Genomic DNA, 12,908 nt, shown 5'->3' on the forward strand with positions numbered 1-12,908 from the left:
AGGAACATAAAATTCAACATACCAATTAGGATCTGGCTAAAAATGACTAGACCCACCCTCATCTCTGGCATGACTAGACCTAGCCCCAGCTAACCCACCATCTCTGGCATGACTAGACCCAGTGTCAGCTAACCCACCATCTCTGGCATGACTAGACCCAGCCTCAGCTAACCCACCATCTCTGGCATGACTAGGCCCAGCGTCAGCTAACCCACCATCTCTGGCATGACTAGGCCCAGCGTCAGCTAACCCACCATCCCTGGCATGGCTAGAACCAGCGTCCGCTAACCCACCATCCCTGGCATGACTAGACCCAGCCTCATCTACACCACCATCACAGGCATGATTGGGCCCCAGCCTCTGCTGTCTGCGTCTCATTGCCCCCTGTATGTTGACCTCAATTTCCCCCACTGGCGCTTGTACCCTCACCTTGTTTACGGCCTTTATGTGGGCACGCAAGCTCTTATGCCCCAAATCCACTCAAAACACTGCAGACTATCTGTGCTGGCAAACCCTGCATAGAGCCCCTCCCCATGCCTCACTTTAAAATGCACATTTAGCTGTTGCTCATTGTTATTCAAAAACATAAACTTGCCTCCAGAATGAAACAACGTGCTTAACGGCATCTGCCTGAAAGCCTGCCGACAGTACACGAAAACCACTAGCAAACTTACCAAAACGACTTCGCTCTTTCCTGATTTGATCTACTGTAATAAACGGAGGCAAATTTGCAACTACTACTCTTGTTGAACGGGTAGAACGAGGCGAAATTGGCACCAACTCACCCCTTACAAATATTCCACTAGCAATTAGCCCACCAACCAAATTTGCTCTTTTCATGAACACAACCACAGCTCTGTTCATTTTAGAAGCAGAATGTATAAATTCAGCTCCTACCTGTTCACCGACTGCGAACAGAATCTCCTCCACTTTAACTCCATTCTCAGGAACATCTTAATGTGCGCAGAGAGAGAGGGAGAGGTGCGCAGAGGGAGAGGTGCGCAGAGGGAGAGGTGCGCAGAGGGAGAGGGAGAGGTGCGCAGAGAGAGAGGGAGAGGTGCGCAGAGGGAGAGGGAGAGGTGCGCAGAGAGAGAGGGAGAGGTGCGCAGAGAGAGAGGGAGAGGTGCGCAGAGAGAGAGGGAGAGGTGCGCAGAGAGAGAGGGAGAGGTGCGCAGAGAGAGAGGGAGAGGTGCGCAGAGAGAGAGGGAGAGGTGCGCAGAGAGAGAGGGAGAGGTGCGCAGAGAGAGAGGGAGAGGTGCGCAGAGAGAGAGGGAGAGGTGCGCAGAGGGAGAGGTGCGCAGAGGAGAGGGAGAGGTGCGCAGAGGAGAGGGAGAGGTGCGCAGAGGAGAGAGGTGCGCAGAGGAGAGGTGCGCAGAGGGAGAGAGGTGCGCAGAGAGAGAGAGGTGCGCAGAGGAGAGGTGCGCAGAGAGAGAGGGAGAGGTGCGCAGAGGGAGAGGTGCGCAGAGGGAGAGGTGCGCAGAGGGAGAGGTGCGCAGAGGGAGAGGTGCGCAGAGGGAGAGGTGCGCAGAGGGAGAGGTGCGCAGAGGGAGAGGTGCGCAGAGGGAGAGGTGCGCAGAGGGAGAGGTGCGCAGAGGGAGAGGTGCGCAGAGGGAGAGGTGCGCAGAGGGAGAGGTGCGCAGAGGGAGAGGTGCGCAGAGGGAGAGGTGCGCAGAGGGAGAGGTGCGCAGAGGGAGAGGTGCGCAGAGGGAGAGGTGCGCAGAGGGAGAGGTGCGCAGAGGGAGAGGCGCGCAGAGGGAGAGGCGCGCAGAGGGAGAGGTGCGCAGAGGGAGAGGTGCGCAGAGGGAGAGGTGCGCAGAGAGAGAGGTGCGCAGAGAGAGAGGTGCGCAGAGGGAGAGGCGCGCAGAGGGAGAGGTGCGCAGAGGGAGAGGCGCGCAGAGGGAGAGGCGCGCAGAGAGCGAGGGAGAGGCGCGCAGAGAGCGAGGGAGAGGCGCGCAGAGAGCGAGGGAGAGGCGCGCAGAGAGCGAGGGAGAGGCGCGCAGAGAGCGAGGGAGAGGCGCGCAGAGAGCGAGGGAGAGGCGCGCAGAGGGAGAGGGAGAGGCGCGCAGAGGGAGAGGCGCGCAGAGGGAGAGGCGCGCAGAGGGAGAGGCGCGCAGAGGGAGAGGCGCGCAGAGGGAGAGGCGCGCAGAGGGAGAGAGAGATGCCACAAGAGGGCAGTGAAGAACAAACACCTTTGTAAATACAACCCATAATTGTTTATTTATTTTCCCTTTTGTGCTTTAAAAAAAATATTTGCACATTGTTAGAACACTGTACATATACATAATGACATTTGAAATGTCTCTATTCCTTAACTTTTGAGTGTGATGTTTACTTTCACTTTGGCTTATTATCTATTTCACTTGCTTTGGCAATGTAAACATATGTTTGACTGTTTAAGAAAAGATCCTTAAGTCGTGCCCCCTGGCACGATATGATGCCCAGGATTCTGGGACATATTGCAACAATGGAAGTTTCAGTCTCACACACACTGAGCATGTTGATGACATCAGGCTACCAGACCTGTGGCTTAGTTAGAAACCAACCATTTCACCTGGCAAATTAGTTTACACACAAGCTTTGATATTTCCCAATGTTTACGTAATGGTTCCTTTGTTGCAGGGTGGATTCCATTCTCAGAAATCAGAAACATTCTTGTGTAATGAAACGTTTTTTTTCCATCGGCGGACACCAAATGAAGAAACACTTTCTTTCATTGGAGATATGTCTCAAATCAAACTGCCGGGGAACATGTGTCGTTCTCGTTGTGTGAATCCACCCATGATTAGACCATCTCTCTCTTTGGGCTGGGTAAGTAGGGCTTCGTCCCAATGGCAACCTATTCCCTGTCGTGCCCTAGTCAGAAGTAGTGCACTATTTCGAAAATAAGATGCCGTTTGGTACGCGGACAAATCGAATCAAAATCAACCTTTTATTGGTCACGAAAATTCAACAATAAAGACATTCAGAAAGAGCAGTGTCAGAGACTGGAATATCAAGATATGTTATTTACAGTACCCTCCATAATTATTGGCACAGTGAAAATGTTTTGGTTGTTTTGGCTCTGCACTCCAGCACTTTGGATTTGAAATGATACAATGACAATGAGGTTAAAGTGCAGACTGTCAGCTTTAATTTGAGGGTATTTTCATCCCATATCGGTTGAACCCTTTAGAAATTACAGCACTTTTTGTACATAGTTCTCCCATTTTAGGGGACAAATTCACTTTATGTCTATTAAAGTAGTCAAAAGTGTACTATTTGGTCCCAGGCTTGTGGCTCTACACACTTGTTGGATGCATTTGTTTGTTTTGGTTTGCGTTTCAGATGATTTTGTGCCCAATAGAAAACTAATGGTAAAAAATGTATTGTCATTATGGAGTCACTTTTATTGTAAATACGAATAGAATATGCTTCCAAACACTTCTACGTTAATCCAAATTATTACGCGTAGTCTTGAATGAATGGTGAATAATGATGAGTGAGAAAGCTGGAGGCGGAAATATCACACCGCCAAGACATGCTAACCTTTGGGGTTGGGTTAAATGAGGAAGACTCATTTCAGTTGAGTGCATTCGGTTGTACAACTGACCAGGTATCCCCCGTTCCCCTCTCACCATTACAATAGCATGGGAGGTTAGCGTTTTAGGAGCCGTATGATATTTGTGCTTCTGAGTTTCTCACTAATCACAGTTCATTCAGGACTATTCGTAATCATGTCCGCATCCATATGAATGTAGAAGTGGTTTTAAACATCCTATTCTTATTTACAATAAGAAAAATGCTGTCTTTACAATTTTTCGTTTTTTTGTTGTTCTTTGCGCTCGTTAGCATACTTAGCCACAGCCTCCATAGAGATTCTCTACATCATTTTGTTAGCATTCTGGCAATAGACGCCCAATGTGTTTTTTTGTTGTTTTGTTTTGGTGCCCCCTTGTGTGCTCAGCGGGCAATACCCTAAATCCCGGGATGAGAGAATGATGGTATGACGATATGAAAATCTGGATAGCGCCCAACCACTTGGGGTCAGCCCGTCAGGAAGTTCAGAACCAGGGCCCTGAGCTTAGTGATGAGCTTGGAGGGCACTATGGGGTTGAAGGCTGAGCTGTAGTCAAATGAACGGCATTCTTACATAGGTTCTTCTCTTGCCCAGGTGGGAGAGGGCAGTGTGCAGTGTACAGTGCGATGGCGATTGTGTCGTCTGTGGACCTGTTGGGGCGATATGCGAAATGGAGTGGGTCAAGAGTGCCTGGTAAGGTGGAGGTGATAGGATCCTTAACTAGCCTCTCAAAACGCTTCACGATGAAAGAAGTGAGTGGTACTGGGCGATCAGTCATTTAGTTCAGCTACCTTTTTTGCTTTCTTGGGTACAGGAGCAATGGTGGACATCTTGAAGCAAGTGAGGACAACAGACTGGGATAGGGAGAACACGCTTAAATGACTTGTCACATCGGCCACTGAGAGGAAGAGCACACAGTCCATGACAAGGAGAGTAGGAAGGTACGATACAGGACTGTTCTTGCTCAGCACGCGTCTCGTAATTAAAATCAGGGAGTCTCACAGAGCAGTAGCTTCACAGTGCTGAAGTCCTCGCTTTCGCTCTTAATTGGAGCGCCATTATTTTCGGCGCCATCTGCTTCTTTCTGATTGTGTTCTATCTCCTCTCCTCGCACACTTCCCCGTTGGGTTGAATTAGTTAGTGACTGGTTTGGTATCTCATGAGGAAGTCATGGTACAGAGAACCCGCTCCATTCCTGTGAATGGGGAAGTCACTGGGCTGACTGTGATACTATTATTCCGTGTGATTTGATCTGAAAGGAGAAGTGTGGAGGCCATCTGAGCCAGCCTGTTGTGTTTTTGGTGGTGCGCAACCAGTGAAGCGGTTGAGTCCTGTCGTTTGTCCCAAATAGCAACCCTGTTCCCTATATATATAGGCTCTGGTCAAAAGTAGTGCACGATGGGCCTTGGTCAAAAGTGGTGTACTATATTGGGAATTTGTGACGCTGCCCGGTGTTGTGTGGGGACCAATAAGCTCATTTGTGATCCTAGTCGAACATGAGCTTGTTTTCCCAGAGGGGAGCAGTTGACTCACTATGAACCTGTCCTACCAATCATTTTATTTGTTCAACAAGCATGAACTTAATTTGTTTAAAAAGCATCCCGCTGAGAGAGCGGGCAGCAGGTAGCCTGGTGGTTAGAGCGTTGGGCCAGTAATCGAAAGGTTGCCGGCTCGAATCCCCGAGCTGAGGAGGTAAAACTCTGTCGTCCTGCGTCCTGAACCAGGCAGCTATGCCCACTGTTCCCCGGTAGGCCGTCATTGTAAATATGAATTTGTTCTTAACTGACTTGTCTAGTTTAAGGTGGAATTAGTTTTTCTTCAACTTTAGCCTGGCACTAAATGACCAATTCCAGTTGAACTCAATGCGTTAGCGGAGAATGAGTGTTAATTTCTCTGGATCACTCTTCGAAATAGGCCTGTTGTTGCTTGAATTGGAGGTTTGCATTCGCGGACACAGACATCAGTATTGACTGAATCTGCAATACATTGAAACTGCCACTGAAAATCAGCATCTCTAATTTGCTATGTCAAAGTGTATTCAGTGTTGTACAGGACGTGGGTGGGTGCCAAGCCTGGCCATGTGAAGACGTCTCTCTGCCTCTTGGTTTAATACTCTGTTGTCCTCTGTGCTGTGTGTTCTCTCTCCCCACAGCTTTGGCAAGCAGCTGGGGGGCAGGCGAGGCTGTGAATGCATCACTTTAGAGCCGACAGAAATGATCGTGGTGAGTTGAGCCGCCGCTCCGTCCCGCTTGCGCTCTCTCTTTCTCTCTCCCTTTCTCCATATCTACCGACTCAGTACAGAAAGACAGGAACAAAAACAGTGACTTGTGGCGGTAGGAAGCCACTTCACCCACGTGCGGTCGAGAAATCGTTGGGGGGGGTTCTCGGATCCGGACTCATTGAGGAAAAGAAATGAACATCCATGGGCGCGTGGCGTAGCGTTTGGCTTTCGGCGAGGAGTCTGGGTCGCCAGGCAAAGGAAATGCACACAGCTCCTAGAGAATTAGATTGTTGTCCTGAATCTCTCATCTCCAGGAGTATATCAGCTTCGTCTGAACGAGGCCTTGATAGCCTCGATCTTAGGAAGACAATGATACAACTCGATGCGATGCCCACAAAGTCACCCAATCAGTGCGCAGGCCTACGTTGACGTGTGTCTGTCTGTCTGCGAGGCAACTACAGCTCGTCATAGTTCCAGCACACCGGTCAAGAGGCCGGGGCAGGTACAGCAATCTACTTGAGCCATCTCACTGAGCAGCCTGCCCAGCGAGCCTGGTGCACCGCTGCATCTGAAGCAGAGGCAAGGAGGGAGGGAGGAAGCAGGAAATGAGCTCCTCTATTAGATTTGGCCTGCTGGTCTAGGTCCTCTGTCCGTCTGCTGGTTATCATCCACTAGAGGAGGGGTATGGGGGGGGGGGGAAATGAAAGTCTTCACCGTGTGCAGATGGACTGGCTGATTACCTGTGCCCGGGAGGACGGGGGTGGGCATTACGTAAGCTGCTTGTTTGTTGTTCCTATATGCTCATTTCCTCACCCTATCGTCCGTAGGACTGCTAATAACCACAGCCAGTGTTGTGGGTGCTGTTGGATCAGTCCACACGGGTAGCAGAGAGAGAATGAAACGAGACAGGGAATGTTGGGGACGACCCTTCATTGATGGCGTCGTAGCAAAGTCATTGGAGAATAATCACTTTAGTTCTAAACTGACAAAGGTGTCAATCATGTACCTTTACATGACTGACTATTTTAATGGACATGCGTTTTGCATCATTCCCACACCCAATTGTGGCCTCAGTGCGTTCCTGAACAGCCTAGCCATGCCTCATGCTTAGCCACTGCATGTGTGTTCAAATGAAGCCATGTTGCATGACTGAAAAGGATATTTGTAATGGAGGGAACCTGAGCCAATGCAGACATCCAGGGCAGACAGTCACGCAGACAGTCACGCAGACAGTCACGATTCACGCATATTCCAGGGCAGGTAATGGACACACACACGGAACCTGAGCCAATACAGACAGTCACGCAGACACACACACAAACACTCACTCACTCACTCACTCACGCAGACACACGCAGACACACGCAGACACACACACACGCAGACACACACACGCAGACACACACACGCAGACACACACGCAGACACACACGCAGACACACACACGCAGACACACACACACGCAGACACACACACGCAGACACACACACGCAGACACACACACGCAGACACACACACGCAGACACACACACGCAGACACACACGCAGACACACACGCAGACACACACGCAGACACACACGCAGACACACACGCAGACACTCACTCACTCACTCACTCACTCACTCACTCACCACTCACTCACTCACCCTCCTCACTCACTCACTCACTCACTCAGGTTCCCTTTCCTCACTCACGCTGCTGCACCACTCAGTCAAATCACTCACATTCCAACCAATTAGCTGATTGAGTCCTGGGGAATTATCACATACTAACTGCTCACATCATTTGCGCAGCCAGGCCAGTGGTTGGACTCGTTGGAGATGTCTGGCATTTTACTCTGCCTGCCTGCCTGCCTGCCTGCCTGCCTGCCTGCCTGCCTGCCTGCCTGCCTGCCTGCCTGCCTGCCTTCCTTGTAGTTCACGCACCGAGACCGGCCCATCCAGGAGATAACTTGTTAATGGTCCGAGCAGGAAATATCTCTCCACATGGACAAACTCTTGGTGAACAACACTGTTCAGAGTTGAGACGTTCTGTTTACTACTATGTGTGTTATTACAGTTATTAGTCCTTAAGAGTGTTTTAATGTTAGGTTGAGATGCTCAGTCAGTTAGGCTTTCAGTCTGGTTGGTTTTTCATTACAGCAGCATAAACCAACCCCTCCTAGAGTTGTTATTCAGTACATTTCAACCATGACAGAAAATCTTTGAGCCTCGTATCTGTGACAAGCGGGGTCCGTTTCTCTGTTAATCTCTAGTGACAGGCTAAATGGCCAGGCTTTTACAGCACGGCCTTGACGTGTGGGCTTTCCTCTTCCTTGCTGTCCCACACACGTGTTAGTGGCTAACGCACGCACAAGCACGCATGAGTGGTCTCTGCAGGAAAAAGCCTCCTGTCTGTCCGTTGCCGAAAAAGAGCATGGCTAAAACTCTCTGACTTAGTGCTGGACTGTCTGTCAAAGTGTGCACCTATCTCACTAAGGCTGAGGGAGCTAGAGCGAGAGCTAGGTCACAAGGTTATACACCCCTCCCCCCCGCTACAGCGCTAGATAGAACTTTGTGGAATGCTGCAAATCTACGACCAAAAATAAGCATTCTGTCACGTGCTAAACGTGCTAAATTCGGGAGGCCCAATCGATTGTTAGATACGACGTATACATTTTATGTGATCAATTTGGGTCACGGGGTTCACAGTTTGACCTTTTCTGCGAACTCTGCCAAGCAAGCAGGAAACAACAGCCGTGGGCCTCCTGCGCGCGCGACAACATGCACAAGGGAACTCCACATGAACACAACACTGTCACCGTCTACTTTTCAAAATACAACGGACTTTACCACATCATCCAACACAGCGTGCCTTTTACTGTAGGCCTATTGTCAGAGTCCATTTATCTCCTTTAATGCCTGTCTCTGTAGCCTAAACAAAGCCGGAAAAAAAATGCTTGAGTCCCGTGTGCGGCACAACACGCGAAGCTTTACCGCTCGGGAAATGTACAGTGCATTCGGGAAGTATTCAGACCCCTGGACTTTTTCTACCTTTTGTTACATTACAGCCTCATTCTAAAATGCATTCACTTGTTTTTTCCCCCTCGTCAATCTACACACAATATCCCTATAATGACAAATCTAAAGAAGCTCTGTCAGGTTGGATGGGCTGAGCGTTGCTGCATAAAACTAAAGATAAATGGTGTATTGCAGTTGATTGGTGATAATGACATGAACATATCTATTCAGCAAGACGTTCATGCAAGCATTATAATATATTTACTACCCAAAAGTAATGCGAAGTCCACTCATAGCTTATGACATGAGCAATATATTTAGACGTCTGGGCCTGACAGCTTAACTGCAGGCTAACGAGGCAGAGAATTGCATCATGGGAGACGGAATGCACCCTGGGAATCGGCGTATGCTGTGGACGAGGGCAATAGAGGCTTTTTAAAATGACAAAAACAAGGAATTGTGCAGTATGACTAAAAACGATAAAACATCAATGCGTTTCAGATCTTACAGAAGTGCATAAATACTAACAGCAGAATAATTGGTTATTAATGGCAGACTTGTCCTTTAAGGTTTTGGTTGGGGTTAAGGGGTCAGTTTCAGATTGTGGTTAGTTGTTTTGCAGGTCAGCAGTGTGCATATAGTCTCTACCGTCTGTCCCGGCCAGCTGATGTGCCGAGGAGAGGGGTCCGGGGCCTTGTCATGCCTCTCCCATCTCTTCTCATCCATCATGTGTTTCATTACATCCTGATGGATGACTGGAGCTCACAGAGATGACAGCCCTGCAGTCTGTACACCAAGACACACACACACACACACACACACACACACACACACACACACATTCTCTGGGTTGGGTTTGTATATTGCAGACTACCCTCCCCACTCTGACCCTCCTCTGCATCCTCCTCCTCAATCCCACTCTACTCCAGGCTCACCCACTCCTATATGAATTAGAAATGTCATCAAAGTAATTGAGCGTAGGGAAACAGTCAATAAAACGTGTTCTTGTGTAACGTAATTGTCCACCCGTGATGCGTAAAATACAGTGGGAAAAGTTTGTTTGCGTGAGCAGGGATTTCACGACTCGGAGAAGGAAATAGAAAGCGAGAGAGGGAGGAGTTGGGGGGGGAGCCCAGCATTGTTCAGACGAGTGCAGATGTTTTCTGTTAACTGAGTTTTTAAAGTTTTTTTTCCCGGCTCCCGCCTTTCTTTCCTCCAGCTAGGTCGGCGGTGGCATTTGGCCCTCACTGTGTCCAAACAAGCAGAATTTGATGGGTTTTACAAACACACCACAGAGACTGGAAGGTTACATCAGCTCCTCCACTGTCCCGATAAACCCGCTCTCTGGCCTCGTAAAGCCTCCTCTCAAACAACACTGACTTAAAGAAAAAGTAAAAACCCCACCGTACGACTATGACAGTCAAAAAAGCGTTGTTGTTCTAGTGAAAATACTCTCTTTAAAATATGTGACTCTTGAACAGTTGAAGCATTCTAACTTAAAATGTTTTCATAGTTTCAATGTTTTCCAATAGTTCCGTTTCACAAATCACCTCATAGATGTAAACTATTTGCTCAGCTTTGGTTATACACCGAGTGTACAAAACATTAAGAACACTTTCCTAATATTTAGTTGCATCCCCTTTTACCCTCAGAACAGTCTAAATTCTTCGGGGCATGGATTCTACAAGATGTTAAAAGCGTTCCACAGGGATGCTGGCCCATGTTGACTCCAATGTTACCCACAGTTGTCAAATTGGCTGGATGTCCTTTTGGTGGAGGACCATTCTTGATACACACGGGAAACTGTTGAGCATGAAAATCCCAGCAGCGTTGCAGCTCTTGACACAAACCGGTGCGTCTGGCACCGACTACCATACCTCGTTCAAAGGAACTTCAATCTTTTGTCTTGCCCGTTCAATCTCTGAATGGCACACATACACAATCCATGTCTCAAGGCTTAAAAATCCTTCTTTAACCTGTCTCCTCCCCTTCATCTACACTGATTGAAGTGGATTTAACAGGTCACATCAATAAGGGATTATAGCTTTCACCTGGATTCACCTGGTCAATCTGTCATGAAAGAGAAGGTGTTCCTAATGTTTTGTACACTCAGTGTATAACGTGAAAAGGAAATACATTTCCATAGCAATAACAACAGTGTAGTAGTACAAAGCGCTCAGGAATTAATTGTATGGCCGGAATCTTTTTTTTCTTTTCTTTTTTTTTCTGTTCTGCTCAGAGAGGATATTTGTATATTGACGGTTTCCTGCAGGAAACTGTGGCCTCACTGTGAGTTCTGTTGTACAGCAACAGCAACAGCCTCCTGACTCTAGACAGCAGACCGAGACAGAATGACTAGAGCTATTCTCGTCACAGCCTCGAAGAGAGCTAGAGAGAGTGCCTCATACCGTCCTCGTCTATATTCGCCTCTTCTCTCGCCTGTCTTGTGGATGCCGTCTCCATGACGCTGCGCTTGCACAGGCTCTCTGTGCTGTGGAAGAACTGGATGTTCAACCAGGAGCCTGAACAGGACCTGATCCAGGATCAGATCTCAGAACCAGCAGCCAGTCAGAACTGGGATCAGTCAGAACAGGGACAGTCTAGTAGTGGTGGAGGCCCTGCACTCCCGACCCATAGCTCTAGCGCTGAGGCTCAGCTTGGTCATGTGTTTCAGGTGGACAATGCCAGTGAGGTCGAGGAGAGGGCGTTGCAGAGGGAGGCGTCCCAGAGACGTTCCCGCCGGCGCTTTCGCAAAGTCAACCCACGGGGAGAGCGGGAACTGATCACTGACGGCCAGGAGCCCACGGTAAGGACTAACGCTAATGTATAGCCTACTCACTATCACAGTTGCTGAAGTTAAAGGACGTATACTAGGCTCAGACAGGACGATACCATTGTCAACAGTGTGGAAGCCAAGGTGTCGGTGTACTTAGGTCTCTGTGTGGAGTAAGTAGAGTTGACTGCTGTGGTGGAAGGTATGAAGGTTGAAAAACAGACGGCTTAACGAAGTACTGGTTGTTATGTGACAGGTAAAGGTCTAAGAGCAGTTTGTGGTTGAGATGTTGGTCTACAGCTTCCAATGTGTCCAGGATACGTACGTAGGAATAATTGTTGCGTAGATTTCATGCCTGTATTCTACATTTTAATCCACGCTGAACTACCGCGGCTCTATAAAGCCTGTTCCATGTTCTGCAGGGGGCTTGCTTGCTATTCGTGTCAGTATGAAACGGTGTGCGTGTGTGCTGTGAGGAAAGTACAGTGCCTTCGGAAAGTATTCAGACCCCTTGACCTTTTCCACATTTTACGTTACAAGCTTATTCTAAAATTTTGTTTTACTCAATTTAATCAATCTACACAAAATACTCCATAATGACACAGCAAAACATTTTTTTTAAATTTACGTTAATTTATTCCAATTAAACTTATATTTCACATTTACATAAGTATTCAGACCATTTCTCAGTACTTTGTTGAAGCACCTTTGGCAATGATTACAGCTTCGAGTCTTCTTGGGTATAACGCTACAAGCTTGGCACACCTGTATTTGGGGAGTTTCTCCCATTCTTCTCTGCAGATCCTCTCAAGATCTGTCAGGTTGGATGGGGAGTATTGCTGCACAGCTATTTTCAGATGTCTCCAGAGATGTTTGATCGGTTTCAAGTCCCGGCTCTGGCTGGGCCACTGAAGGACTTGGCTGTGTGCTTAGGGTCGTTGTCCTGTTGGAAGGTGAACCTTCACCCCAATCTGAGGTCCTGAGCGCTGTGGAGCAGGTTTTCAGCAAGGATCTCCCTGTACTTTGCTCCGTTCATCTTTGCCTCAAGCCTGACTAGTCTCCCAGTCCCTGCCGCTGAAAAACATCCCCACAGCATGATGCTGCCACCACCATGCTTCACTGTAGGGATGGTGCCAGGTTTCCTCCAGATGTGGCGCTTGGCATTCAGGCCAAAGAGTTCAATCTAGGTTTCATCAGACTACTGAATCTTGTTTCTCATGGTCTGAGAGTCATTTAGGTGCCTTTTGGCGAACTCCATGCTGGCTGTCATGTGCCTTTTTACTGATTAGTGGCTTCCGTCTGGCCACTCTACCATAAAGGCCTAACTGGTGGAGTACTGCAGAGATGGGAGAACATTC

The 12,908-nt window shown here is 48.5% G+C and overlaps 1 protein-coding gene across 14 annotated transcripts in view; it reads left to right on the top strand.

The window, feature by feature from the left end:
* The window catches only part of LOC118390890 (rap guanine nucleotide exchange factor 6-like), a 136,750-nt gene that overhangs the window by 36,543 nt on the left and 87,299 nt on the right, over window positions 1–12,908 (top strand). For all 14 annotated transcript variants that reach the window (XM_052457637.1, XM_052457642.1, XM_052457641.1 and 11 more), the window contains exons 5-6: window positions 5,709–5,778; window positions 11,452–11,583. In XM_052457637.1, the coding sequence (XP_052313597.1) occupies window positions 5,709–5,778; window positions 11,452–11,583 (202 nt within the window). The remainder of the gene's footprint in view (window positions 1–5,708; window positions 5,779–11,451; window positions 11,584–12,908) is intronic.

This window comes from Oncorhynchus keta, chromosome 12 (genome assembly GCF_023373465.1).
Source record: "Oncorhynchus keta strain PuntledgeMale-10-30-2019 chromosome 12, Oket_V2, whole genome shotgun sequence".
NCBI lineage: Eukaryota > Metazoa > Chordata > Actinopteri > Salmoniformes > Salmonidae > Oncorhynchus > Oncorhynchus keta.